This window comes from Triturus cristatus, chromosome 1_2 (genome assembly GCF_964204655.1).
Source record: "Triturus cristatus chromosome 1_2, aTriCri1.1, whole genome shotgun sequence".
Lineage (NCBI taxonomy): Eukaryota > Metazoa > Chordata > Amphibia > Caudata > Salamandridae > Triturus > Triturus cristatus.
In genome coordinates this window covers 1,147,100,904-1,147,128,757 of record NC_140580.1, presented here as the reverse complement: position 1 = coordinate 1,147,128,757, position 27,854 = coordinate 1,147,100,904, and the positions used below count along the sequence as shown (strand labels likewise).

At 44.4% G+C, this 27,854-nt stretch overlaps 1 protein-coding gene across 4 annotated transcripts in view; it reads right to left on the bottom strand.

Moving 5' to 3' along the window:
- TTF1 (transcription termination factor 1) overlaps positions 1–27,854 on the bottom strand; it is a 202,559-nt gene that overhangs the window by 58,793 nt on the left and 115,912 nt on the right. For all 4 annotated transcript variants that reach the window (XM_085613916.1, XM_085613918.1, XM_085613917.1 and 1 more), the window contains 4 exons: positions 23,100–23,230; positions 19,296–19,533; positions 18,628–18,717; positions 3,365–3,430 (listed from right to left, as the gene is read on the bottom strand). In XM_085613916.1, the coding sequence (XP_085470042.1) occupies positions 3,365–3,430; positions 18,628–18,717; positions 19,296–19,533; positions 23,100–23,230 (525 nt within the window). The remainder of the gene's footprint in view (positions 1–3,364; positions 3,431–18,627; positions 18,718–19,295; positions 19,534–23,099; positions 23,231–27,854) is intronic.

Here is a 27,854-nt window from a genome sequence, read left to right as displayed (position 1 = left end):
TGTTATGTGGTCGGGAGGAAGGGAGAGGGAGTCACTGTTTGTTCTTGGGGGAGGACCTGGTGTTGCCGTATCCGCGTCCTCTGCCCTTTGTGCTTGAGCCACGATATCCACCCGGGTGTTTTTATCGTAGGAACTTTGTGTGTTTCCTTTGTTGTAGGTTTGCTGTGACCCCTGTCCTCTACCTGCTCCTCTATTTCCGGGGCGACGAAAGGAGCCGCTCCGAAAGGACTGCGTTTGGAGAGCCCCCATGGACTTTGCAGTGTCTGTGTCCTTTTTTATTTTCTCTAGGGTGGTGTCAACCTCTGGCCCGAATAAGTAGTCGGGGTTGACAGGCTGGTTGAGGATGTTATTTTGTACCTCAGGTTTGAATCCGGAGATTCGTAACCAGGCGTGTCGTCGCAACATGACGCTAGTGTTTATGGCTCTCGCAGCTGTATCCGCGGCATCCAGTGCACACTTAATGGATGCGTTTGTGAGGAGTTGTCCCTCCCTAATGAGGATCTCTGCTCCCTCTTTGAAGTGGTCAGGGAGATGTTGGAGTAATGTTTCTAATGTGTCGTAGTGTGCTCGATCGTAGCGAGCGAGTAGCGCCTGAGTATTGGCAATACGCCATATGTTAGCTGCTTGGGCCGCAACCCGTTTGCCGGAGGTCTCTAGCACCTTGGACTCTTTGTCCGGGGGAGGAGCATCCCCTGTTGTTTGCGAGTGTGCCCGTTTGCGAGCGTTCGCAACTACTATGGAATCCAGAGGTAACTGGCCTTTAATGTAGGTAGGCGCCGACCTGTACTTCTTGTCGATCCTGGGGTTTATTACTCTTGCCCTAGTGGGTTCTTTGAAGATGTCCTTTGCTGGTTTGAGGACACCTTTCAACATGGGTAGAGTTTTTATATGCCTTTCTGAGGATGCGAAAGTATCCATGAGAAAGTCGTCCTCGATGGTGTCAGAGTGGAGTTGCACACCATGATTGGCCGCAGCACGTTCAATGAGGGCGTTGAATGCGGCAGTGTCCTCTGTGGGAGACGTTTTCGCTCCATATAGTTGTGGGTCCTGTGTATCCATAGGTGCACCCGTGTCTACAGGGTCATCCCAAGCTTGGTCAGGGATGTTGGCCTTCAGGGTCCATCTCTCCGGGGTAGGGGACGTGGTCACCTATATAGTCCTCCAAAACGTCTGTGTCGGAGTGTGTGGGAGAGAAGGACTGTGGATCTTGGTAAGAGGAATGGAGAGGTTCGTAAAGAACTGGTTCCGAAGCCACTGGCAGCTTTTTCTTAAGCGGGATCCGGTAGGAGTCCAAAGCTGGCTCGGAAGTTATTCTCCTCTTGTGGAGCATCATTCTGCCGGTGTTGGCGTCGATGATGTGTGATGGTGACGACTCTGCAGGAGAGCGTTCGGCAGGCGTGATCGTGGTGTGGGTGACACGCGTTCTGATTTGGAACAGTTTTGGGGCCGTGGATGGCGGCAGGCCAAAAGTGATGTTGGCTGGTGCCGGAGAGGTTGTTGGAGCTTTTATCGGCTCGGAGCCGGACGTGTCCCGGAGGACTGCCTTGTGTTTGATGCGTTGCAAGGACGCAGCAACTGGTCGCACCTGGAGTGCCATTGGTTCTTCGGCGCCGACCGGTTCTGTAGAGGCGGGCGTGGACTTCTTCGGCGCCACTGGGTCATCGAGTAGAGGAGCGGTAGTAGCCGTCGACGATGATTGTGCCTTTGGTGGTGCTGTTGAAGCGGTGTGAGACGCAGCAGCCAGTTTGACCTTTGTGGCCGGAGCCGATTGTTTCGGTGCCGGGAGCCGAGTAGGTTTGGCGGCACCGAAGGTCTTCTTCCGTGTGTCGGCGCCGACGTCGGCTGCTGCAAGCTTGGCACCGAAGTCTCGTTTGGTGCGGTCGGTGCCGACGGGTTTGGCTGGCGTCGAAGGTGTGGTGGGCTTCGATCCGACCAGCGTCACTTTTGGTTTCGGTTTTGGATGAACCAATACAGCTTTCGGTTTCGAAGAAGGGAAACCAGCCGTTTTGGGTAGCAATGGCTGCCGCTGAATGTCCGAGGCCGGGCCAGAGGGCGGGGCCGAGGAACTGCGGGATAGGTCTTGGGTAAGGCCCGCAGGCGATCCCTCGACCGGAGCCATAGACTGGCGCACTGGGATATCCTGTGTCTGTACGGGTAGGCCTTGCTCGTCACCGGAGCTACTCTCTTCGGCCCCTAAGGCCTCATCGTAGTCTCCTACCTCGGTGTCGGCTTCATCTCTGTGAAAAAGTCGTTCTTCGATGTCTTCCGATCCTGAGTCGTGTTCGGAAGCGGGGCTGGAGGGTAGGTTCTCCACGTCTTCGACATCTTCGTCCTCGGCGCTGAAGATGTTGGTCGGGGCCGGTGCCGCTTGCTGCGCTTCGAGTCTCGCTGCCCGTCGATTCCGGAGAGTCTTCTTGGATCTGAATCGGGCACAGGCCATACATGTGGACTCGTTGTGATCCGGTGAAAGGCATTTGTTGCACACCGGGTGGACGTCGACATGGGGATATTTCGCATTGCATACAGGACACCGCTTGAATGGTGTCCTCGATTCCATCGTCGATGTCGTGTCGATGGTCGGGTAAGATGCGAAAAAAGTCATTTTTGAAGTTAGTAAACTAACAAAGATACTATCGATACCGATCGGGAACAGTACCGACGCGAACTAAAGGCCTTTTGGCCTGGAGAAAGTTTTTCCTAACTTGAGTCAAGATAAGCACATCCGAACCCAATGGCGGAAAAAAACAATCTGAGGATGTAGAGGATGCCCATGCGCACTGTAGTCCAGGGGAGGAGTCACCTATCCCAGGATACTTCGAAGACTCTTCCAGGACAACAACGTGCAAACATCCTGACCCAACACTAGGCGGCCATCTATGCACAGATATGAATTCAGCAGCCCACATGCCTCGAACACTACGTTATTCAATGTTTAGGTTTTGCCTTATCGAAAGACCTGTCACACTGCGATAGGAACCTTGGGTAGTTTTATCAGGATTGCACACCAACAATTTAGAACTCACAATGCCTCGTGTAGGCACAGAGTTTTCCCACATATGAGGGTAAAAATGAAGGACCTTTATACCCCACTAGGTCCAGGTGTCTAATGGACTCATCATACTTGTCATGCTGTATAAAAGGACATATGCAAACATCCTCAATATAGAATATGATCCATCTTCTAGTCTCTTTAGACATGTATGCCAGCATACTACACGTATGTAGCCTATGTGTGACACACAGTGAAGAGGCTTTATTACTCTCAGCAGTGAACATAGTGTGACTAGATACTGAGGAGCCAAAAAGTAAATAGCTATTCAGTACCCCATACATGATTGACAGTATATAAATATATATATGTTACCCTATGCATTCTGCCAGCTCCTCCCAGTTCAGGTCACTGCTGTCTTCCACTCGTGACTCGTACAACCTTGTAAAAGAAGGGACGACATTCAGAAAAAGGCAAACACTAAAAAAACAGAAAGGTTACCAGCTGCAATTGCTAAATAAAACCATTTCTCCAGACTATGCAAGATTTTGTTTATAAATGTATCACAGACCACGTACTAGATTACGTTTATTGTGTATTATAAATCCACATTGTACAACTGCACCTGAAAACACCGGTGAGCATATAAACATGCCATATGTGGTATGAGGACGTTTTAAAAAACAATTCACCAATCGATACAAGAAGCGAGTTTCAATCTAGTCACTGCTGCTGGAAACTTTATTCTTGGTACTTTTACTGCATTAGGTAAAGATACTTGGCAGAAGCGCCAGCCCTGCATTTGAGCGACAATTGTTCAAGACCTTTGAACTCCATGGATCTATACTGAGATATTATGAGCATAATCCATTTTATTCTTGAACCTGTTCTTTGGAGTCTATTTTAGATCCTTTTGAGATTACAATAGGGCAGCTGCCCGGACAAGGCACTCTACAGGTAATGCTGCCCCTCTAAAGTGAGGCAAGCGCAGACCCCAGCAACTGGTTCAAACATGCTAGAAGCCATGTTTGGCTCAGACTTTGACATTTAAAAGTGATGCTGGTCCTCTAAAGTGAGGTAAGGTGAGTGCAGACCCCGGCAACTGGTTCTCCAGCTACAACATTCCGCAGGGGAAAGCGGACCCCACGAAGCATACTCAACTCTTCGGCTGATGTGGACATGGAAAGTCCAAGCCCAGTACAACACACTTATCGCAGTTTGCAAAAGAGTATCAATGTGCAGCCGGAGGTGTGTTGTAACAGGGCAGTTTACAAAATAAATGATAGGTTCCAAATGTTGAAATCCTATACAACACAATACACAAAAACTGGCAAAAGCAATTACACCTCTAACCTCAAAGTGAAACAGACCATCTCTAAGGAAGTACAGGGATAATACAATTTAGGTAAAAAAGGACCCCATTACATACATTCAGTGTTTTTGAAGTTATATTTGTGAAGCTCAGGACGTGCAGGTCTTTTCCATCCCAGCTAACGGAAGCAGTAAGATTTTATTGGCACTCACAAACTATTATTGTTTGTTAGTGTCCAGTGAGTTCCTGCCATTGTTTGCAAAGGAAGGTTACATGTCACTTCCAAAAAAGTTTCTTTACAGTGAGGAACATTGTGTTCATGGCCTGCATGAGTTGTGAACAGTTAGAACAGCCCAGAAACCAGCAGCAACAAACCTTAAATGGACATGCACTTGGTACTCGCTTCTCAGTTTGTGTACACGTGTGTAGAAACGATAAACAAAAGGGGTAGACACTACCTGGCCCACAGCAATGGAGGCAAATTTATCTCCATATACGGCTCAGCAAAGACCACAAATGTCTCTCTGGCTCAGGCTAGCTGGTTAGTCAACCTGGTGCTAGACGACTGTAACATAAATAAAGGTGGTGCAGGAAAGAATGTGCTCACCAGGGAAAGTCACAACATGCTGGAAGAGCAGTCAATCTCTCAGCAGCCTGCCTCAATCTTTGATGGACTATTCCATAGACTTCAGCAGACATTTACTGCAATTACAGCAGATATTTGTAGTTAACCAGTCTGCCTAAGGTCCCAGGTAAGGTGTCGAGCAGAATTCATAGCGTCAGAATGGCGCTGCTTGGAGCCACCTTCCGGAGTGCGGAGGTACTGCAAACAAGTTGCGGGATCCTGTCTGATGCCTGGGGAATATTCAAAAGATGAGGAGTCCGCAGCTAGAATTCTTTCTCAGAATAGCACCACTCACACTGATCCTGGAGTCAGCTCATCTGGCTCCTAAAATGAAGGCTATTGGTCCAGCAGGAGCTCAAAAATTTCGAAAGCTGGAAGCCATGTTTGGCTCAGACTTTGACATCATTGGAGATCTCTCTATGGTGCCTCACACTATGAATGACGACTGTGGGAGGGACAATCTTCTTCCTCCACGCTGCAACGATAAAAGACTTTCTTTAAACCAATACTCAGAATCCCAATGTATTGGATCCTTCGGGTTAACTCTAGGTGGAGGGTCTGGCTCGCCTTCTACACAGAATCTGACTTTCTTCCGAGTAGCTCTATGTAGCTGCTGCATTGGAGCAGAAGTCTTTAGTCTGTGTGACTCAGAGTGTCTAGAAAGAGCGGAGTTTTGTCTGCAAGTAGGATCAAGAATCTTATTGGTTTACTGGGGTCAGATTTCGTTATAAAGTGCCTGACTAGATTGTTTGGAAAGTCTTTGGACTTTAACCCCTTGAGTGCCCATGACGAGATGGTCTCGTCATGGGCCGCGGTTGCGCTGTGCCCATGACGAGACTATCTCGTCATGAACCCCGCCCGCTAATGAAAGGCGTGGCACAGGGCGGGGAAAGGGCAGGGCACTCAAGGGGTTAAAGAGAAGGTGAGGAAAGCGAAGGGAGAAGCTGATTCTAGAAAACAAGCATTTGCAATGCAATAGGTCTCGCAGTTACGCAACTTTGAGCTATTGACATTGTAAACGACAATGCCTTTTAGTTTTGTTTTCATTTTTAAAGGCACTCATTTACAATGCCAATAGCTTAAACTTGCGTAAATGCGAGACCTATTTTATTGCAAATACTTCTTTAATCTGCTTGTGTATGCATCCTGAACTGTTTTTCTGTTTTTTACCTTTTAAAAATGACATGTATCGGTGTTAAGTATTCTTACTTTTTTACAAAAAGGCTACTTCGTTCAGTCTTTCCATCCACCAAACCCCACTGTGACCAGAGGCGCAAGTAGAGCCAAATTTCGGGTGGGGTGGGGGGGAGGGAAGAGGGAGGATGCTACTAAAAAATTATACACTAATATATATTTACTTATGCAGCAGCCTGGTCTGCTTGAGAGCTTTCAAATATAAATAAACGGACGACCTGGGTCATTATTGCCCCATCCTATAATCCATGCACCGTCCTGTCAGGAGAGGTAGACCATCGGGCTTATAAAAAGAGGAATAACACGCCACTTAGAATGACTGCAGAACGATATTTCAAGAGTAAGACTTAAGCATCATTGAATATGTATACAGTGCATCACCAGCCATGGCCTCAAAATTAAAAACACAATGAGAACTGCCAAAGCCTTTTAGGTGGAATAACAAAACACCCTAAATACTGACTGTACACTCACACCCCTCAGCTTTTACACTCCTCACGTGTTACCAGTCTCACTCTGCCAACAGCATCCCACATACATCAGAGTAGCAGTCACTCACTACCAGAAGCACTCACACCCCTCAGAGGCTAGTGCCACTACCAGAAGCACTCACGCCACTCAGACGGACGCTCTCTTTCACTCCTCACGGTGCCATCCCTGGCCGCGTAATTTGCTTGTAACAAATATTTGGCCAGTATACCACAGCAGATTCGCGCGGGACTTCTAAGCCTATTTCAGAGACTATGGCAGAAATATAATTTGATTAGAAGTGTCAGGATTTCGAGATATCCAAGAGGGGAACTTCCTGGCAGAAAGAATGAACATTGCGTTTGCTCCTTCCTTGGGCTAGAAGGGTGCGTTTCAAACAGGAGAAAAAGTACTGAAATGCTAAATAATCGGTCATTTTAGCCCCCGGCCCTTCCTAGCCTCCCACCTCCGCCACACAAGCTCCACACATCACCTGCGGCATTCCATCCCCTCCTCTGGATTGCTGCATTAACATGTACCCCGACTGCCAAGCAGATCTCATGCTCTTGGGCATTAGGACACCGACCGAGCGATGCGCCTGCTCTGGCATCCTGCCCCGCTGGCCAGTCATGCGGGCACCTTGCATGAATCCGGCTCCAGCTGTATCTACTTGGTGGGTGGGGGCACGCTCCGGCTGCTCCGTCCAGTAGCCTGTCTTCACCCACATACTCCCTGTAGTTTCTTCTTCCGGGCGGAGGCACTAACACTGGGTTTACATCTTAGTTGTGGGTGGGAGGGCTCGGCCGCCTGAGATGCACATTCAGAGCCTCATTCCCCAGTGAGCTAATCACATGTTCTCGACATACCGATAATGCCTGCCGTAGGTCAATGCCTTCTGAGTCACGGCAATTTCACCTGCAGAGATAGTGTCACTCCAAAAAGTTATTTTTAGCACAGGGAAGCGGAGCTACCTTTTGTTGATACCGAGTAAAAACAACGCTTTCTAAATCACAAATGTTTTGATTGCAGTGATCCTACTCCGCCTTGCGCGTGCATATCATCGCGCCTGTCTGCCGCTTGTTTATATATGCATCGCGCTTTCACCTTAAGTGAAAGCGCGATGCAAAAATAAACACGCGAGATGCCGTGCACAAGCGTGCACGACCCAAATCTCTAGACGGATGGGCGGGGCCTAATGCCGACAGGGCAGACAGCAACCCTGCTTCCACAGGCCCCGGACACAGAAGCAACGACAATAGATCTCGCAGAGGCGAAGCAACGCATGCGCTGCATTTGCAGGCGAGACCTAAAAATGAGGATATCTAATATAATAAAAAGGAGAAAAGAGGTTGTCATATACAATGTGGGACAGAATGCAAAATCGTGTGCTTTAATTGGGCCCCTGATGGCTACTCGGGCCACAGGTAGAAGACAAGCATGGGAGGCTAGAAAAATAGGGAGTACCGAGATATGACAGTGTCATCTGAATGCAAGGAAATCAATATTTGACTAATGCAACGCTGGTGCTTTGTGCATTTGAAGGAGTGTTGAATGTTCACTGCAGGGACTTTTAAAATGTATTTGCTATACTGTGGTCATATATGATGGTTGATGGCATGTTTGGTAATTTCCCTTTAACAGAAAGGACATGTTGACAAGGTTTACACCTATGGCAACTGTTCATTTTAATTTGTAGTTAATATTATATAAAATCACAAGTCATAAATGATAAATACAAATCCCTTGTGCTTACACAGTACATCACATTTGTATTACATGTGCAGTCAAGGGAAAATAGTGTTAGTTATGATTCAGCAGCAAGGCATGTAGGCTTGGACCAGGGTTCACATACTTCGCCAGTATACCTGGTAGACCCATTTTTAGCTTGCATACACTAACCTATGTGTCAGCAGGGTCAAGCCAATCCTTCTTCCCCCTGGAATGTCATGTCTGATTAAATTCTATTTCCACATCATGGTTATAGGCCAACCATGGGCCCCATATCTTCTCATATTTTTGGGGGGCATCCTCTTGTTCTTGCAGCTCCCTTACCACCAGGGCGCAGCAACTCATTCCAGTCTTCAACATCTTAAGAGCTAGGGTTTCTCTACAGCCCCACAGTCGGGTAGTATCTTATTTGGCCACCAAACAACCTAAAACTATGAACAGTCAACAGTGTTGTGGGCCAAATACTAGTGAAAGTGGCAGTGTTTCATACCACTTTCTATTTCAGCAGTGAAAGATATTCCAATGTTTGTTAGTATGCTTCCTTTTAATGCTTTTAGTAAGCAAAGGAAATGCACATTATGCAAGGTTTGATTGAAAATAGTAACTGGCATGGACTCTGGTGTACCCGATAAGAGTGATAAGAAGATAAGAAATGAAAAAGACTAAGAAAACTTAAGACTCACTGACCAGCTCGTCCATCCAAGGAATTTCAGCCCAAGACTGATATTGAGCAAAATAAGAAACAACTGGAAAGAGGTAAGAAAAGGAATGTGTTAGGATTGCACTCCCAAATCACCAGACCAGATTCCAATGAAGGGATACAATGGATTTATTCATTAAGGGCAGTCGTACAGGAACCACCAGCCCTAACAGCTCCTCCTCAACTGCCAACCGCAGAATTCTTAGACCCCATACATTCTGATGACCTAACTAATGTTCTATAGTGGGGTGACACGGGATTCTAAACCTTTGGCTTCCAAAACATAGAAGCAGAACATGACACTCCTACCCTCAGAACAAAACAATAATATACATGAACAAGATTAAACATAACATTGTAATACATACTGTAAACTACTGCTAATACCTACAATATTCAAACTAAAATAAAGAACTAAACTGAGTTCATGAAGTGCCATCAGTTCACCCCAATTTGGCTCTCAACATTTGTTGACTCCAATGTGGTTTTTACTAATCTGGACATATTCCAAATATCTACAGAGTGCAGAATGACAACATTTCTCTTGACTTCCCGAATGATAACAGGACCCATGAACTTTCACATACGCTTAGTTGAGAATCCAGGTTTTTTCACCTTCACACCAAAATACCAGCCTTTACACATTTTTTAGCATCTCACAGGGCTTTACATTTCCTTTGGTAGTGTCTTAATGTCATCTTCATGAAGCTTATTGACATCCTTAACCTTCAAACCCACCTCAACCATGAAGGACTGATATTCAAACCAGACAGTCTGCCTTGGAGTAAAGAAAATGCAGATTCTAATGTACACAATTAGATGCGGTTCTATGGGCCCACCAAGTCTCCCAAGGACGTCTGTCAGTGAAACTCTATTTTCTTCCGCCCTACAGACACAACTCGACCACCGTATTTATTTGCTCCACCAAACCATTGGCTTGCAGTGAATACAGAGCAGTCTTCAAATGAACAATGGGCAACCCACTTAGAAACTCACACATCACATGGGAGCCAAATTGTACAGCATTGTCTTAGCCAATAGGTCTCGCTTTTGGGACCTTACAAGTATTTAGTTATGCAGCACAATATCCTTGGTGCAACAACATCAACTATTGCATGACTAAACACTTCTAAGGTCCCAAAGGCGAGACCTATTGGCTATGCCAATGCTTGTTCAGATAGACGAGGATAGATATAGGATCCAGGCAGACACACAAACGCACTAGGATGTGGAAGCATTGACAGGCACACAGAGGTGATTGTTCTGATTGCATCATCCTTCCATCACATGCGAAGATTTCACAGGGTATGAATCTGCCCATGCCATACAGGTGCAAGGGTGGAGTTTGTTTTGTATTTACGCCACTCATGCAGTTCTGAATCTGGATTCTCATTTAGTGAACATTTACCATTGGTTACATATTCTTGGCATAATTGATAAGGTCCAAAATATTCATAGTTGTTTACCTCACGTTCAGTACATTTGTAAAACTTGCAGCTTTGTCGAGCATTTCCTACTGAGTGATGTGTGCTCTTTTTGGGCATTCTGATGTGTTTCACAGGAGTAATAACTTCTCCAGTTTCCTCTTCACCACCCCCATTGCTTTTTGGCACTGCGAGAACGTCACAATATTTTTTCACTCTGGCCCTATCTGGGACTAGGAAGTGTACACAGAAAGGCAGCTTAGCTAATAGAGTCCTGTAAGGGTTGCCCGTGTGGCACAGCCGTGCTCGCATCTGGGGTCATTAAACATAGAAGATGTACATACCGGAATGTTATTGCTTTAGAATGTGGAATTTCAAAACCAAGCTCTTTCTCTACGCCTGATGCCGACTGGCTGCTATAACCAGGCTCACTTAACACTCACAGAACAACGTGTTTTACGACCAGACGTTTAGGTTTAGGCCGCAGTGCCTCTGTGCAGGATTGTAAAATGAACCATGCGTATGTTTCACAGAAGTCCAAAGTAGCAGCGTCGCAAGGGCATCTCTGCTGAATAAAACGCTGTTAAAAATAAAAAAAACACAAAGGGCAAAAAAAAAAACAAGCGTCTTATCAAGAAACATTGTGCATGGGCTGAGCAGGCTGTCCATAGGAACTTACTGGCAAATGTACACGTGAAACAGATGGTGTGAAGGAGGGAAGAGGAGAGAGTGGGACAACACATGACAGGACAGTTTGCAACAGCTATGAGTTGTGGAGTTTACAACTGCAAGGGGCAGTGCATGCTTCTCTGGAGACAGCATTACGTGTGTTTGCGTGGAATGAGGGGCCCTGCACGAGCACTTGTGTGGGAATCACAAGCTTGTGGAGCAGGGTGCATTTGTCTGAGTGTGGATGCAGGGCACGTGGTTATGTGTTCGGAAGGAGCGTGGGCTTGTATTTTAGAAGAGTGCACACTTTCACCCGGGGGGCCAGACTGTGTGCTCTTCTGTTAAGAGAGGGAATGTATGCGCCTAGTTTGTGATGCTCATTTCATGCCAAATGCCGCTGTAGAGAGTTTACTTGGCTACCAGCTTAATGAGCCATAACAGAAAGCCAGATGGCGGCTGCGCGTGTGCACGTAACTGCAAGCTTGAGGCCAGCAAAAGCGTGTGGTAGCACTTTGAAAAACCCACTTACTAAATGTCTCGCAGCGCATGCGCTGGCTCAGGCGATACCTAAAAAACAAGGTACTACTCTCACAAATTCCTCCTTCAAAAATTCAATTACAACCTTTGGTTACCAAATATGTGAGCACAGTGAACACACTCATTTGGATATATAATCTACCATTAACAAAACAAAACATTCATTTTTAGGTAACCTGTTCAATGGACCTACAATGTCTAAACCCAATTTGATCCACAATTTATGTGGAATTTCTATTGGAGCGAGGGGTGATGATCTTGTAATTTTATATTTATCACATTTCCCACAAAACCAGTAAACGTTTACCACATCCTCAACCTGATGATCAACACCCGGTCACTAATACCACTGACCCAAATTGGACTTTGTTAGATCTTTGCCCAGATGCCCTTCATGAGCCAAATGGATTATCTTACTACTCAATCCTGATGGAGGTATAATTTTAGAACCGCTGAAAACATTCCCTTAGACTTAACTCATCACGAATGTTCCAGAACCCTTTCAACACCTCAGGTTAATCTTTGTGTTAAGGCCATCCCTGGAACACATATTCCGAAACTGTCTTGAGAACATCATCCTCGTCACAATAGTGGATTCATTCCTATTGCATTCTCCCTTACCCATGCCACCACAGTGGGTGCCTTCACCTCAACGGGTAAAGTTGTGGAGATTCCATCAACCACCAGTAACCTAGATAAGCAGTCTGCCGCTTTGTCAGAAGCGCCAGAGACATATTCAATACGAAAGCTAAATTCGATCAACCCTTCACTGCACCTTTTTATCCTGGGAGTCAAATGTACTCCACCTGTACACAAGAAAATCTGGAGTAAAGGTTGATGATCTGTCCGCACTGTGAACGGTATGCTCCGCAGAAAGAATCTGAAAAAATGGCTCGCCCACAACTCCGCTAATGCCTCACACTCGATCACCAAATATCTTTCTTCAGCCCCCTTGATAGTACGGGAGGCTAAAGCAATGACCCTTTCGTCACCATTAACAATTTGCAGTAGAACAGCCCCAAGACCATGTAAACTGGCATCAGTGGATAACAGGGTCCTACAACAAATTGCCCTAAAATCGGTAGAACAGCAATAGCATTCTCGACAGTTTTGAAAGCAGCAACCTACTCCTCAGACCAATCAAACCTATTGCCCTTTTTAGGCAAATTCCTTAAGGACAAAGAGTAAAGTAAAATTGTGAATTATTTTTAGCACAAAAATCAACTAATCAAAAAAAATAGACCTGACCGTTATTAGCAGGTGATGGTGCATCTATAATGCTTTCCGGCAACTCTAGCCTCGGGCTTATACATTACCCTTAAATTATGTAACCAGGTATGGTACTCTAAAATTAAATTTTTCCTTACACAAAGTGAGGTCAAAGTCCTGCATCCAGTTCAAAACCAACTTCAAAATGCTCAGACATGTCCTTCCCCGACAACAATTGCCCTAAAACACCAGACCTCCAGCTATACCCTTTAAAACCATCAACATTATTCTTTGGAAACAGGACACTGCTGATGCCAAACCAAATTGCATGTAGAGAAATCAGTCAGCTACTAATGGGGTAACAAAAGAAGTTCAATGTTGCAAATCAGCATGTAAAGGAATCGGTCGGTAAGTCGAAGATAAGTCCATGACTCTAACAACTTTGTCCCTCCCAAAAAACGTTGACCTCTCCCAATGTTGCACGAGTCTCTGAAATTTTGGGAAACGGCTGGCGGTCTACCTATATATGCTTGTTATGTCCCGCAGGTCAATGCACATCTGTATTTTCTTTCCACCATCCTTAGGTAACAAAACCACACTGGAGCAAGCCACTCTGAAGCCTGGATTTCCTCAATGTTGTTGGCATCCAAAAGCTTCTTGCGTTCCTCCTGTAGTGGACCCAACATTAAGTTGGGTACTTTCCTCACCTTGTGAGCAGATGGAACTGAATTTGCTTTAAAAGTGATTTTATGTTCAAAACCTTTAAACAAACCAAGAGTATCAATAAAAACCTGCGGGTACTCCTGAACAATATCAGCATTGTCACCATTATGTGTTAACATTACTTTCTCCACTGAATTTGAATTCAATGTTATTCCCATATCTTCTTGGTGACGCCAACCCAACAGACTGTCTTCTCTCTTAGCAATGTAAACCCTCCCCATCGTCTCTGTCACAAAACGGAATCCTCGTCACTGTGTTTCCAAAATACATCCATTTTCTTTCCTCCAGAACCAACATGGTTGATATCAGAAGGTTGTAGAATATTATTCTCTCCAAATACTGATTTCCAAATTTTGTCACCCACCACAGTGTATGGTGAGCCCGAATCAGCAAGTAAATGTCCCCCCAGGACCCCCAAACCCATCCTCCCCACTCTACCTCCCCCTCACCCCAGCAACTATGATTTTACATGACAATTGGATCTTCATGCCACCGTGCTATCATCCTTAACACTCAACACCACCTTTTTCTCACCATCCCGTACAGACTCACTATGCATTTTAGAACCTCTACACAGGCATAGTGGTCTTTCTTGCCACACCTTATACAAGCAACCAGCCTTGCAAAAAATATCCTGACTGTTCCATAAAGGACCGTCGCTGCCACATCTAAAGCACTTTACCTTTGTAATCCTTATTTTCTTTACTCTATCTCCCCGCCTCAACATCATCTACACGCTGTACATTCACTTCACTAAACTCACCAACTTTTACAAGGTTACGTGTATTATTTATGACTTGCGCATCATTAACTTTGTTATCCCTCATCTCACGCAGCCATAAATTCATGATTTCTAATCCTTCAATAATTGGTACAGCTTCCTTCAAATCAGGATTTCTCGTCAGAAGCTTCTCTTGCACCTTAGGATTATTAGTACACCTCACAAATTGATCCCTGATCAGCGAATCAGAATGCATCACAAACTCACACGTGTGTGCAAACGTTTATTAAGTAGCCACATATAGCTCCCAATTCTTTTGTTTTTTTCTTGGACTAGTCGTGAAACACTTCTGCCGCTCTAAAACTACATTAATTTGAGACTCAAAATGCTTCACCATCAAGATTACAGACAACTCTAATAAGTCAGCAGGTTTCATCCAGTCCTTCATAAACGTTCCTACCTTTCACCCCAAAATTATGAAGCAAAACAGCTTCTTTCCAGACAACAGAAACCTTTTCAACACCAATTACCAGTAAGAAAGAATCAAATCGTTTTTTCCATTGTTTCCAACTAAGTAACGGGCCTCCTTTTTTAGAAAGGAATTGCAGATGTTGGGTCATACTAGCTGCAGCCATGATGATGATGTCAATAATAATGCACAAGTATGAAAGGATTAGAACTGTAGCAAAATAATATCCAATTGAATGTGTCTTGTTCGCTTTGCTACGGTTATGGTCGTGTGGAGAGTAGAGTTCCACTACTGATTGAAACATGTGCGCGTATCTGTGCTGTTCAATAACTGAAATACTCCATGGATGAGGGTAAGCACTCAGAACTGGCAGGAAGCCGTGTGCATCAGCAAGCTGTAGAATATTCCAAACCTTAGCTGGGAGAGCAAGAAACGTCGTTATGTGATTTGAAAGTGTGAACATCACTGCGCTTGCTGAGAATCAGTGAAAGATATTCAGTGTCCCAATTTAAGATGGCTGCTGGGACGTCAAGTCGTTGCGTCTTCATGTCACTGCGCTGCACTGTGTTGAGTGTATAGTCCAAAGCAAAATGGCTGGCAGTCAGTGCGCGTGGTCGCATGATAGTTTGGTGCTCCTTTAAGGATCCACAGTGCGGAGCCGTCAAGTGGCACAGCAATCCACAAACAGCCCTGCAGAATAGCACATAGCGCCCCACCAGCTTCAAGGGAAGGTTCAAACTGAGTGTGCACCTTACATGATGCCCTCGAAAAATTCCCTCCCAGATCCTGACAGCGAATCTCAGTGAACACTTATTCCTTAAGGAATTCTCGTTGCCAGTGTTACGATTGTACTCCCAAATGACAAGACTAGACTTCAATGAAGGGGCATGTTGGATTTATTCCTTAAGAGCAGGAGTACAGGAACCACCAGCCTTAACACAGCTTCTCTCATCAGCACTTGCCAAACGCAGAATTCTTAGACCCCCATACATTCTGATGACATGGCTAATGCTCTCTATGTTGTAAGATAGAACATTTCTCAATCTTTGGCTTCCATAACATAGAAGCCGATCATAAAAGAATGTTACTCGAAAACACATGGACCAGGTTATTTGAAGTAAAGAGTAGCGGCAAAATATCTGTCTCCACGCTCTTGTTTTTCATCTGATCCAGTTTTTATTTTGTTTCTGACTTGCTAGACTGGGATGATCCAGTTTGACTGATGTGACACTCTGCTTTAACAAGGGCTTGGTGCCTCTAGAGGATGCTGATTTTATTTTAAGAGATATTCTGCACTGCACTAAGAAGTTAATTAGAAAAGACTCACTTAGGAAGAAAAATCTCAAGAAGTCATTTAGACACTGGCAGGCAGCCTGTCCCCCTGCAGGGCTGGTAGAGGCCATGTCCTCTGCTTCCCTGGTGGAGGATGATCTGTTATATTTTGAGATCCCCCGCCTGCTTGACGGAGATCTCTAAGCCTTGACAGCAACCAATGGTGAGGTGATTGCTCCGCCAGCTGAAGATATTTGAGCAGGTGCATGTTTTTTTCTCCCCCTGTTTTGGCTTTTTCACAAATGAACTACCAAAACAGGAGATTGCTCTTGAAAGAGAAAATATCAAAGTTCTCGATGTGGAGGGACTTTTGTTACTCCGTATGGGGCCAGGTAGGGGATTTCAGTGGAGAAATTCAGTGACTGTCCTTGGTCTGATGCTTCTGTAGTGGATGAGTTTCCAGGTCTATGGCTTCTAATGGTGGATCTAAATGCGGCTCGCCTGCTGCAAACCATAACACTCCCTGGACTGTAAGCAGAGCAAGGGATTCCGTCAGTCTCTATCTTTGATTTCTGGTAGATCATTAATGAGAAAAGGACACACTTTTTTATCCTGGCATGCAAAGCTAAGTTTTAACTAACAAATCTTTGATTCTTACAGACTTATTAAACTATTTTATTGTTGTTTGTATTTGAATGCATGTATTTATAAACACACACAAAATAGAATTGCAAATTCTTGTTAAATCAAACAACGCCATTTCCCTGCAGAATTTCACATCAACATACTTTATGTTCAAGAACGACCATGACTAAACTGAAGAAACCTTGGAAACGCACCATCCCACATGTTAGTGATCAATGTTATTCCTTTTCTCTACCTGCTCTTCCAACATAGCAAGTAACACTTTTTTTGTGTGAAAGCAGCAAAGACATCAGCCAATATGGGTCTGGCTCACATTTCAAACCTCTTGTTTAAAGACAGATTATGGTATTACTTACTCATCATAATGGAAAATTCACCCTTTTTACTATATGGTTAAAACTAAAACAACAATAAGTTCTCCATCAGCATGAACTTCCATTCAACTAAATGCCTCAGATAATGTTCTGATCAAAAGAATTTCTCAGTTGTACTTGTAGTAAAGAGATGAGGAGTGATCAAAAAGACAGTAAGTTTATTCTGGTAAACAAGAAATTTATTTTATATCTGATATACACAAGAGCAGGGGTACAGAAAAATGTCAGATTTGTACCTGGTACCTCTCGCAACCAGATATTGAAATGTCACCATATCTTTACTATTAATTGTTAGGTTGGTATTTTAGATCGGTAATCGTAAGAGGGTCTTAGGAGAATCGGGCACCAAAATTACCCCTGAAGTGAAATTGGCCGGTGGGAGGTAAAAAGATTGGGGTTATCAATATTTTGGATGACTAGTTCATTAGAAGAATCAACATTTTCCCAGTGGACGGCCCTAGTACTAGCAGGATGTCTCGCACTTGCATCTAACAGGAGGCATTCGGCAAAAGACCTCATGCGTGAAACATATAGTAGACACATCATATAGTTGGGCATCACCACAATAGCTGCATCACTCCTACCTCCCCCATACAGCAAAGCTTTCAACACAACATACTACTGGGTGCCCTACAAACCTGTTCACTGCAGCCCAGATATGAAATACAGCTGGTATCAATAATGTCACAGTCACAATAGCACACATAATGCTAAACAGCAGCGCACCCTGGACAAAGCTGCACACGAGAGCCAAACCGAACGACCAGTGTTTGGATGTAGCTCTGCACCCAACCTTGCCTTTCACTGGGTACAATACAACATTCAACAGGACACAGAAGACGGAATAATCTGCACATATCCAACACAATCTAGACATTCCGCACAGATGGATATCACAAAGCTCACAAATACAGCAACCATGATAAACACAATCACAACTTCCAACAGACAAAATAGTGAGAATAATCCACACTCGTGCAACACAGCTCAGAAGCACTATACAGCAAGACGTCACCCAGTACACAACAGCATCCCACTCTTCATGAAACAATGTGCCACTCCATGACCACAACTAACACTAAACCAACACTCCACAGCTAGCATAATGTAACAGATTACTGTGAGAATAAACCAGTCGCCACACTCTTAATGACCTCAGATACATACTTCAAGTCAGACAGCGCACATGCCAATCTACCAGATGGCATGCACTTGGACTGGCCTAGACTTCCAACTCGCTCCACACATGCTAAATACCATTAATCACAACAGCCAAACATCAAAACCAGTTTATCAAGCATGCCCACAATGCTAATGATCCAACTCGAACAATAGAAAATAAAAACTGACTCTTGTTTGTGATGAAATCCTCAAGAACAGGGTGCGAACGCCGCCCTATTGGAATGCGCCACTATACAAATCTCTCCGACTCAATGGCCCACCAACATGTCATGCTTGATAAGACTCCATGTCCTCAAGCCTCACAGCAGATTACAACTAAATTAATTCCACCATGCTAGCCTATTCGACATGCATATATAATGCTCGTCACAAATCCGAGCCCATACCTCTGGATTAATCTGATCTTGGCCTGCAAAGCACTCGATCCACGGAACACTTTCGCACCCCGGGTCATCTTCTTAGTCAGGATTCCATTCCTGGATAGAGAACATGGGAGAACAAGGAGTTAGGTTCTCAAATAGAAACAACATAGCTTGCAATCGGAATAGTCTATTTACAACGGTGCTCATCCATGATGGACCAATAACAAAAAAGAAGCATATACTCTCTTAACACCATGTGCCTCGCCCTTGCGTCTTCTAAGCTTTGTGTGTTATGAAATCACAAAAAACAATTACACTTTCCTGTTCACAGTCCACTATCTAGGAAAAGGTAAACTAAAGTGAAATTATCCAGAGGTGGCTACGGTTATCGAGAGGTGGCTCGGACGAGGTCAATCACAAGGTCGTCTTTTAGAGGCCTGAGGGGAAGTGGAAGAGGTCAGCATGAACCAATGTCTGCAGATTAATATCACATATATCACAGGTAGAGCTGAGCTACACCCACAGGGACGCCCAATGCTGCAGCCATAGGAGCACTTGATGGTGCAACCAGAAACCTAGGAACAAGATCGGCAGACATGCAGGAAAAAGCTGTCTGTGCACGCGTTCCTGAAGCCTCGTCACAAATGAAGAGACACAAGCAGAAAGTAAAGCGGTCAGTCCTTCGTAATTACCATTTCAGCTTGCACTGCATCCAGTTCCTGGTCCCAACTTTAGCGGACACATCAGCCCATGAGATGCCTTTGTAGAGCTGTTCCCGCACCAGCAATGGAATATCTTCACGGCGGCTTTGTACAATCTCGGAAGCCATGCTTTGCAGCTCTTCGGGGGACCGGGACTTGACAATCAAATGCTCCACTGCCTGCATCAGCTTCTTTCTCTCCTCCTTGCTCCAAGCTCCCTGGTTAACAGCTAGATCAAACATGAAAACAAACATTTGAGTATCTTCTAGCTTCTCCCACTGGTGTTTGAGGAAGCAGTCCTGGCTCCCTAGAGGACACGCAAAAAGTCAAGCAAAGTACTGGCTCACGAGACCGGATAAAAATAATTAAAAAATCATATTTCCTCTGAATTGAAGTATATCCGCCACACCTGTAAATTACATTACAGGCAATTTGATTGCGAGGGATGACACAGGCTTTTATCTGGCCTTTGTAAGACCTTTTACAATACACTGGACTTTTAATTAGTCTAATGTCTTCAACCCCTAAAGACACTGAAAATTCCTCGTCGTTCTGTCCAGCAGCATAACCTTTTTGCCATCATTTGAAGTATACTCTGATCAGTTTCTTTTTTATAAAAACAGTAGTTTGCCCCGCTTAAAGAAAAACCCTGGTCACGGAATGTTTCACGCAGAGATGGAAACGCATCTTGTGACTCCCTTGTGATGCATGTGAGATGCTACCATAACCAGACCTCACAAGCATGGAATCCATGGACACTGAAAGACATGTAACCAGAGAGACGGTCGGACTGTCACTCACCCCTCCAGAGAGACCACTGCTCGCTCATCAGTCAACCTTCTTGCTCATGCTTACCCTCACACCCTTTCGGCCCTGCGCAATGCATGTATTGGGATTACACCAGTCATGTACTTGTTTTCCTTTCACTGGTACACTGCTGCCCAGCGCAACAAGTGCACTAAAAACAAAGGAATATGAGCATCTCTGAGCTAGCCAGACAAAACCTTTTCCCTTCAAACACAGGGCAGAAAGGGAAGGGAAAAGCTTTGGTTTAAAGGTTCATTTAATTACAAGTGGTATTTGGAGTGCAGTCCAAGCTTAAAAACTGAAAATAAAACTGAACACAACAAAACTTTCAAAGAGAACAATTCCGAATGTTAAACTGGGCACAGGCTTGGAACGAGGCTAGGGTCCGAACAAGGGCTGCAGTTGCAGACTGGATCATGCTTCGGTTACGGCTTCTGTGTAAAATCAGAGTTAGGTTACGGATAAGGTCCAGGTTTGGGTTAAGGTCGGGCAAAGGCTACCGCTAGAGATCCAATGTTGTTCCTGGTGTTTAGAGGTAAGGTCTTAGGGCTAAGGTCAGATCGAGGGTTATTCTTGGAGATCAAATCTGGTTCCTAGTGTGTACATGTAGAGTCCAGAGTTTAGAGGCAAGGCCAGGCCAGTATTTAGAGGCAGGGGCAAGGTTTCTGCTAGAGGTTGGATAATATTTAGAGAAGCGTCGCCCCCACCTGCCAGAAGACTGAGAAATAAAATGATAATAAACGCTTGCTTAGTATCGTTTTATTTTTCTCAGGTCGAGGCTTGGGGGCGGGGCCCAGGTGGGGACAGGCTGCAGGGGCGGTGTTTTGCACTGCCTTCACTGCACATGTGGGTTTGGCCTGCCGTCTCAGGATGGCCAAACCCACATGCGCAGTTAAACTCTCTCCAGAGAGCGCCGGCACAGACTCCCAGTCTGTGTGGGAGTGCACATCATCTGCACTCAGGCCTATCCCGAAGCTGATTTCAGCAGCCTGAAAGCAGTGTCAGGATTGGCTGCAATGAACTCTGGGAGCCTGTGCCTGGAGAAGCGCGATGCGGCGAGCAGGTAAGTCCCTCCCATGCCCCATGCCCCCACCCACCACTCTGTCAACTTACCAGCCGCTACTGGGTAAGGGTAGGGTCAGGTGAGCCATAGGGATTTATTTATGGTGTGCCTGCATTAGGGATGGGCCATTGTCAAGGTCAGAATCAAAGGTAGGGTTAGTAAGAGTCACTTGTTACGACTAAGATAGCCTCATGTTCATAGTCTGTTTTGTTTAGGGCCAGGTCAGCTACAGAAACAGCGCTCGAGTTACAATTCACAGAGAAAACAGTTCATTTCCAAATAACATTTTAGACCTTCAGGCTAGTGTAAAGGTCTTTAGTTGGATGCATTTTAGGATTACGTTTTCAAATCTACTTTAAAGTCAATGCACTTTCAAACTTCACTTTTCAGATTTATGACCTACAATCAATTTAAATCAGCCCTCTGTGCCAGCAGCAAGTACAGCTTTACTTGTCCCAGGCACCAAACACACTGTGATTTTGAGAAAGTAAGTTTAGTCCCACTACAGCTGCATTTTTTAACAAAGTTGGGAGTTCTCAGGAGCAGTTGTAGGATGCTGTAGAAGGCCGCACTACTATGAAGAATTAGAGCCAAACTAGGAAGTCTCCTTTTGAATCACCACATCCTTCCTGCATCCTTTTAGCCTGTGACCACCCGCCCTTTTGGTCAATAGTGTCATCTGTCTCGTGCAGGCTCATTGTCGTTTTCCTTGGTTAGCATGAGCACGTTGTAGACTGTCCTCTACTTTGCGCACGTTATTCTACAAACCTATTTTGCTTTGTGCCATACTGTACTTTTACACAGAACCTGCTGCTGTTTTCACGTTCCGTTCTTTCCTGGGATTTAGTCTGAACACTGTTGAAAAGTTCAAACAACAATGCCCCTTGGTATTCTGTTCTGGTCAGGCCCTAGCACCTAGGAAAATCATGCAAATGCAGCTGTTTGGGAACACGTACTTTTGTCATGTGGGTATGCATGGATAGGTAAAAACACACTCGGCAAAGGACCTTTCCAGGGAAAAGATCATGACAGCACCTGATATGTACTATGAACTTACATCTGTGTATCCGAAGGTACAGGGTCTGCTGCTAGCACCCAGAGATCTTCTGATATATAATCATTTTGCTTCTGTAGAAGGGGAGGGAAGTTAGGCTACCCCGTTACAAAATGACAGCTCCTTTTATGATTTATGGACTACTTACTATGCTGACCGTATTTGTGTTCGGCATTTTCTTACTTATTGTGGCACGTATACTGCATACTGGAGCACAATAGTTAAAATAAACATGTTATACTTTCCTCGTATCTGTCAGAACTTATTGTGGACTAGTAAGAGTGAGAGAGCAAAAGAGGGTGTCCTGCAACTGCAATTCCTGAGACGGTCGGGAGTGTTATGCTCTGGAGCGTCTAATCACTTGTTCTTCTGTGAGTGAGTAGGAGGGTAAGTGAGACACTATAGCTAGTCTGTCTCGGGCTCATAGGTACTCAGGTGGTAGGATGACTCAGTCCCTGCCTACTACGGTTCTATTTTCCTAAGCATAGTTCTGTACTTCTGCATGAATCCCTGCAACAATAACCCACCCCAAAAAATATATACTGTAGTTGCCTCTTACTCTATATTAGACATCATGGTTTACTCTGTAGCACTGCACTCTGGACGTCCCTAACCAACCATACAAAGTGAACCACGGTCTCTGGGGCCATGTCTACAGCAGTAGGACACCTCGAGGTATTTGCATACTTTATGAAACTAAAACTCAACCTCCGCTCACATAGATATTGCCAATAAAACAAAATACTTGACACACTTAGTTACACATAACATCATGCAGTGGCTTACATGAGCTACGTAATCTTAACACTGAAACTGGATGAATACCAGACACCCATTCTTCCATGCGCGCAAGAACACCAAGGCTGCTTACGATTCTGAAGCTGGGAGAACTTCAATGCAACCGAGAGCCTACTGCGGCCAATACGGTCGGAGATCTTGTTCCAGTTGTTGCCACAAGTGGCATGTTGTCGCATTAACTGCTCAGTTTCTTCCTGTGTGTATCTAGCAGGGGAGAAAAAAAAGATTACAAATCTCTTCACCCACAGATTACTAGCCAGTTCAGACAATTCCACTATGAGACATTTCAACCTTGCTTAAAGGGATTGGGGTACTGTGGTGTACATCTGTTAGCAGTAACATAATTATAAAACAAAAAGAGCTGTGGATGGCAAACACACAACTGGAAGGGTACACTTGCAGACCTCCCTGCAAGCACAGACCATCCCTCTCATCAAGGCCTGCTACCCCCAAAGGGACCTTCTGGGTTATCGTAAGGAGGGTTAATTTGTGCCACTGGGATGGGAAACTAATTAGTGCAGTTAAGAATAGTAGTACCATGTTACTGGCCGTACAGAGGCACCACCATAAACCTTTACGCTCATAGGCTTCCATTCACAGTGAAGTCACTGGAAAATATAAAGCAGGCACTCTAATGACTTGTTTTGACAAAAGTATAATCCTTGGCCTGGAAGCGCCATTATTACCCAATGTATTAGTTCTCAATTGACTGACCTTGAAAGGCTGGACGCTGACTTGAACTTGCTGGGAAAAGAACATGCGACCCGCAGATGCCAGTGTCGGGCATTTACCCTATCGAGCCATCTTACAGAAAATGTATAAAAGCACTTTAATGATAAGCAGCTGAAGTTATGAAACTGGGATCCCACTAGTCAGTTCACAGGGGCACTGGCAGTCCTTCACTAATGTCTAGGTCAGGCGCCTTTGGATGCTCCTCACCGACACACTTTGGTTCTGGAAATCCATCAGACAAAATTTCCAGGATATATTTAATATACAAATAACCGTGACTTTGTACACTTTCTAATTCATGCTGCTCCCCATAAACCAGAATTACCGTGGTTGGATCCATTTCTAAAAACCTCATGCTGGTCATTGTTAAACTCATTCTAGCAGAACGGAAATCCTGTGTGCACATATCTATCCACACCTGGCAGGCATGGCTCATATACCTAAGGGGTGCCCAACTCACTTTCCACCGCCTTCAAGGTTGCTCGAGCCAAGCAGAGCATCTATGGGACAAATTAGGTAAGTTTCTCCTGAAGCCTAATCCCGCCCTAGATACCGCAACATTTACACTTCCGTATCTACCATTGTGCAATATCCAAAACACCTCAGAGGTACTACAGCACTCACCGGATAAAGTTTGTCCTCTGCGACAGACACTTCTCTACCCGTTTAATTTCTCTATTGCTCTCCGGTCCTGTTCTGTCTTGCTCTCTGTCCATTCCATTCCTGTCCTATCATTTGTTTACAAATTCCTCTAATTGTGACCTCAAACCTTTATTTGTGTTATCAATGAATTTCACAAACTTTACACCTTGATTATTCTGCCCAACACCGGAGCTTATTCGTACTCCTCTAAGTCGATGAACTAAATTCAATTGAGAGGACAGAAAGATGGTATGTATGTGTGGGGTCACTCCAAAGTTTTAAATAGTCCACCCTTTTGTGAGTTGCTTTTAGTACTGTATTCTGGTTTAAACGCAATACAATTGCTCTGAACAGAATAAACAAAAGAAAAAAGAAAGAAAAGCTTCCCGTGATCAAATAAGGACTAAATGAACATCGATTTGGACCGCAGGGAAATGCAACAAGTAGCAGCAATCGTGACAAGATTTGCAAGCATCAGCAGGCATCAGAGGGCTCCCATCTCCAGACCGGTAGCAGACACCGGCCCGCGCAGACATCCCAGCATATGCACCCATGACGGCAATCCTATAAAAGATTTGAAATCAACCCGATTCAGGTGAAAGTGTCACATGGAATCCGGATTATACGACCATATTAAGCCAAGGCGCCAAGATAGACTTGTCACCCCCCCCCCCCCCCCCCCCCCTTAACAGAGAGCGAATGAGCGGTCTCACTCATACAGCCCTTCAGTTTACCCACAACCCAGCCTACTACTAAACTTCAGGAACGGCAGGCAATCCCAAAGTCCCTTATCGGATCTACAATTCCAAGTTGATTCCCCACTAAGGGATTTTTACTTCATTACTTTAAAAATCCCCCTCATATACTAGCAGAGGGCTAGCTTTCGACCACAGAACATCTGAGTTCAACTCTCTCTTAGATCGTCCTTCGCCTGTGACTGATTACTCTGATCCTGCTCACACTATCACCTCGAAAACTTTCGTAATCCCCACCCCAAGGAATATACTTCTTCTAGTGTATTAACATCTCCCACTGACACACATCCACCTCTTAAACACACAAATATTAGAGTTTGATTCCCTCTTGGATCTATCTTTGCCTTTGACTGAAGACTGCCTCACCCAGCCCAATCTATCCACTTAAACACTGGAGTCATCGCCATATACAGAAATCCACTTAGTCTCAAATGAGAAACAGTATCGATGAAAAAAATCATCACTGATACGGTTCCTCTCCACCAGCCCATGAGAGTAGACTACCCGGACTAAAATCCCTCGGCAGCCTTCAGTAGAACCAACAGCGGTATCTTGGGAACCTCTACACTTCAGCATGTTATTAAACAGCATGAGAGCCAAGCTAGCTCGCCTGGACAGAGCAATCCACTCCCCAGCAGATAATGACACGCTACACAGATGTAGAGACTGAAAACCTTTTAATAACTCAAATCAGCAAGTGACAGTACAAAGTAAATAGCTCGCCCTGGTCATCCACCCCCAGAAACAACAAACCCCACCCAAAGAGAGCTTGACATTTCTTAAGGGGGCATCAATATGCTTTTCGAAGAATACAACACAGCAAACACAACCCACCCACTCCCAAGCATCTTCAACACCCTGATAGTAGTGGAAAACAGAAAACAAGCACTCTAGCAGAATGAAAAAAACGTACAATATTGTTTCTGTTCCACATCGCGAACTACAAAAGAAATGCCCAATCCAGCCTGCAGTGAATGCTACATAACTGCAGATAAATACTGCACTAAAATTGCTGAAAGCGTCCAAACTAACCATATTGACATTCTTCACCAAGACTTCACTAAACAAATCCTATGTACGACTGATCAACCTATGGGCCCCTTGCGACTTTCTTGAGCAAAATACTGGATTGCAATGTACATACTTGAGAAAGGGTCTCCGTCATTCTACTGCACATTCAAATGCATTGCAGAAGTCATCTGTACTTCCGAAGCAAGATAATACGAAATGCACATTCATAACCTACCAGGAAACAACCAGCTTTTTAGGGGACATCAACTTCCACTGAAGTGATCCTTTGGAGTGTCAAGAATCTCAAGTAAGCACTTTCTTGAATAACAACGATCTGACAACATTGTACAGGCCCTACCGGCCCTCGACCCACTGACTGCAAAGGAACGAGTCCCCCTCAACTAGTACATCAGTTCTTTTCTTCCTCACCTCTGAGAGGGCCTTTAACTGGGAGCTAAATAAAAAGACCCAAACAATGGATATGAGGCAGAAAGCAAATTTATACCATAGAGTTTACCTAAAAAAACTGGTCACAACTACATTCGCTGAACAAAAAGCAAACAGCAACTCACATGACTAACCTCTAAATTGAAACAATAACCAGCATAATGAAGGAAGGAACACCTATGAAACTAAAGAAATAAGAACAATGAATAACTCCCAATGTATATGTATAATAAAGAGCTAAATTAATGTAGTGTTCAATTTAGCTTGGTTGCGATGGAGATAAAAGGTACAAAAGCAATGTGTTTCTGGTCTGAAGAAGGAAGTTTTGATTTCAGCTACAAAAAGCAAGGAACGGTCCTTGAATACTAACATTATTAAACATTATTATTATTATTATTATTAAACAAACAAAAAAATCCAACTAGGAAGACAGGCGTCAATGTCTCAACAAAAAAAAAAGTTTGAGCAAGTGTTTGACTTCTTTGTGAAGAAGATTAAAAAAAAGACTGAGCTATCTATCAATTGCAACAATTGAATGAAAAACGCTCACCCTTGTGGAACGTCAATGGACTGGCAGGCCTCGATTAATCTACTCGCCCACTCACTATGGAGAGTCAGATTTTATCAGGTCGAGCTATATTTAGGACCTACTCGCCTGTTCTGGCGAGTTGACAAAGTCAGAAGGTGTAGGAGCAATAACAATACCTTTAAATCTTTTTTTAACCTTGTCACATTTGCTCTGTTTTCAAAGACAGAGGTCGGAAGTCAGTTTACAATTACTTTTCCTTCTCGGTCTATGGAGTTCCAGGATGTTGTAAAGTGAACTGTTTGACCTGCTGTAAAAAGTGTGAAATGAAAGGCTGTAGGGAATCCGGTTTTTCCTAACGCATTTAGTAGCTAATAGGTCAACTGTAAAAACATTTCAAAATATATTTTAGTTGTTGAAAAAGCCCATTTTATTGTACTTCTGAGAGATTAAAGAACTATTTTGATAGGATGAGAAACAAATCGGAACACTTTACTTGATGATGTGCAAATGATAAATATGTCTTCTGAATCCCAATTTTCATAGATTGTTAACAAACTATATAGTTTTATCACTAAAGCTGCAAGGTAGTAAGGAAGGTTTTTGGGCATGTCTTGGAAATGTACGGTCTGTAAATGACAGTGCGCTACCTCATCATACCTCAATAATATATTTATTAAAAGTGAGTGTTTAAACAAACTGAGAAACACTCCTG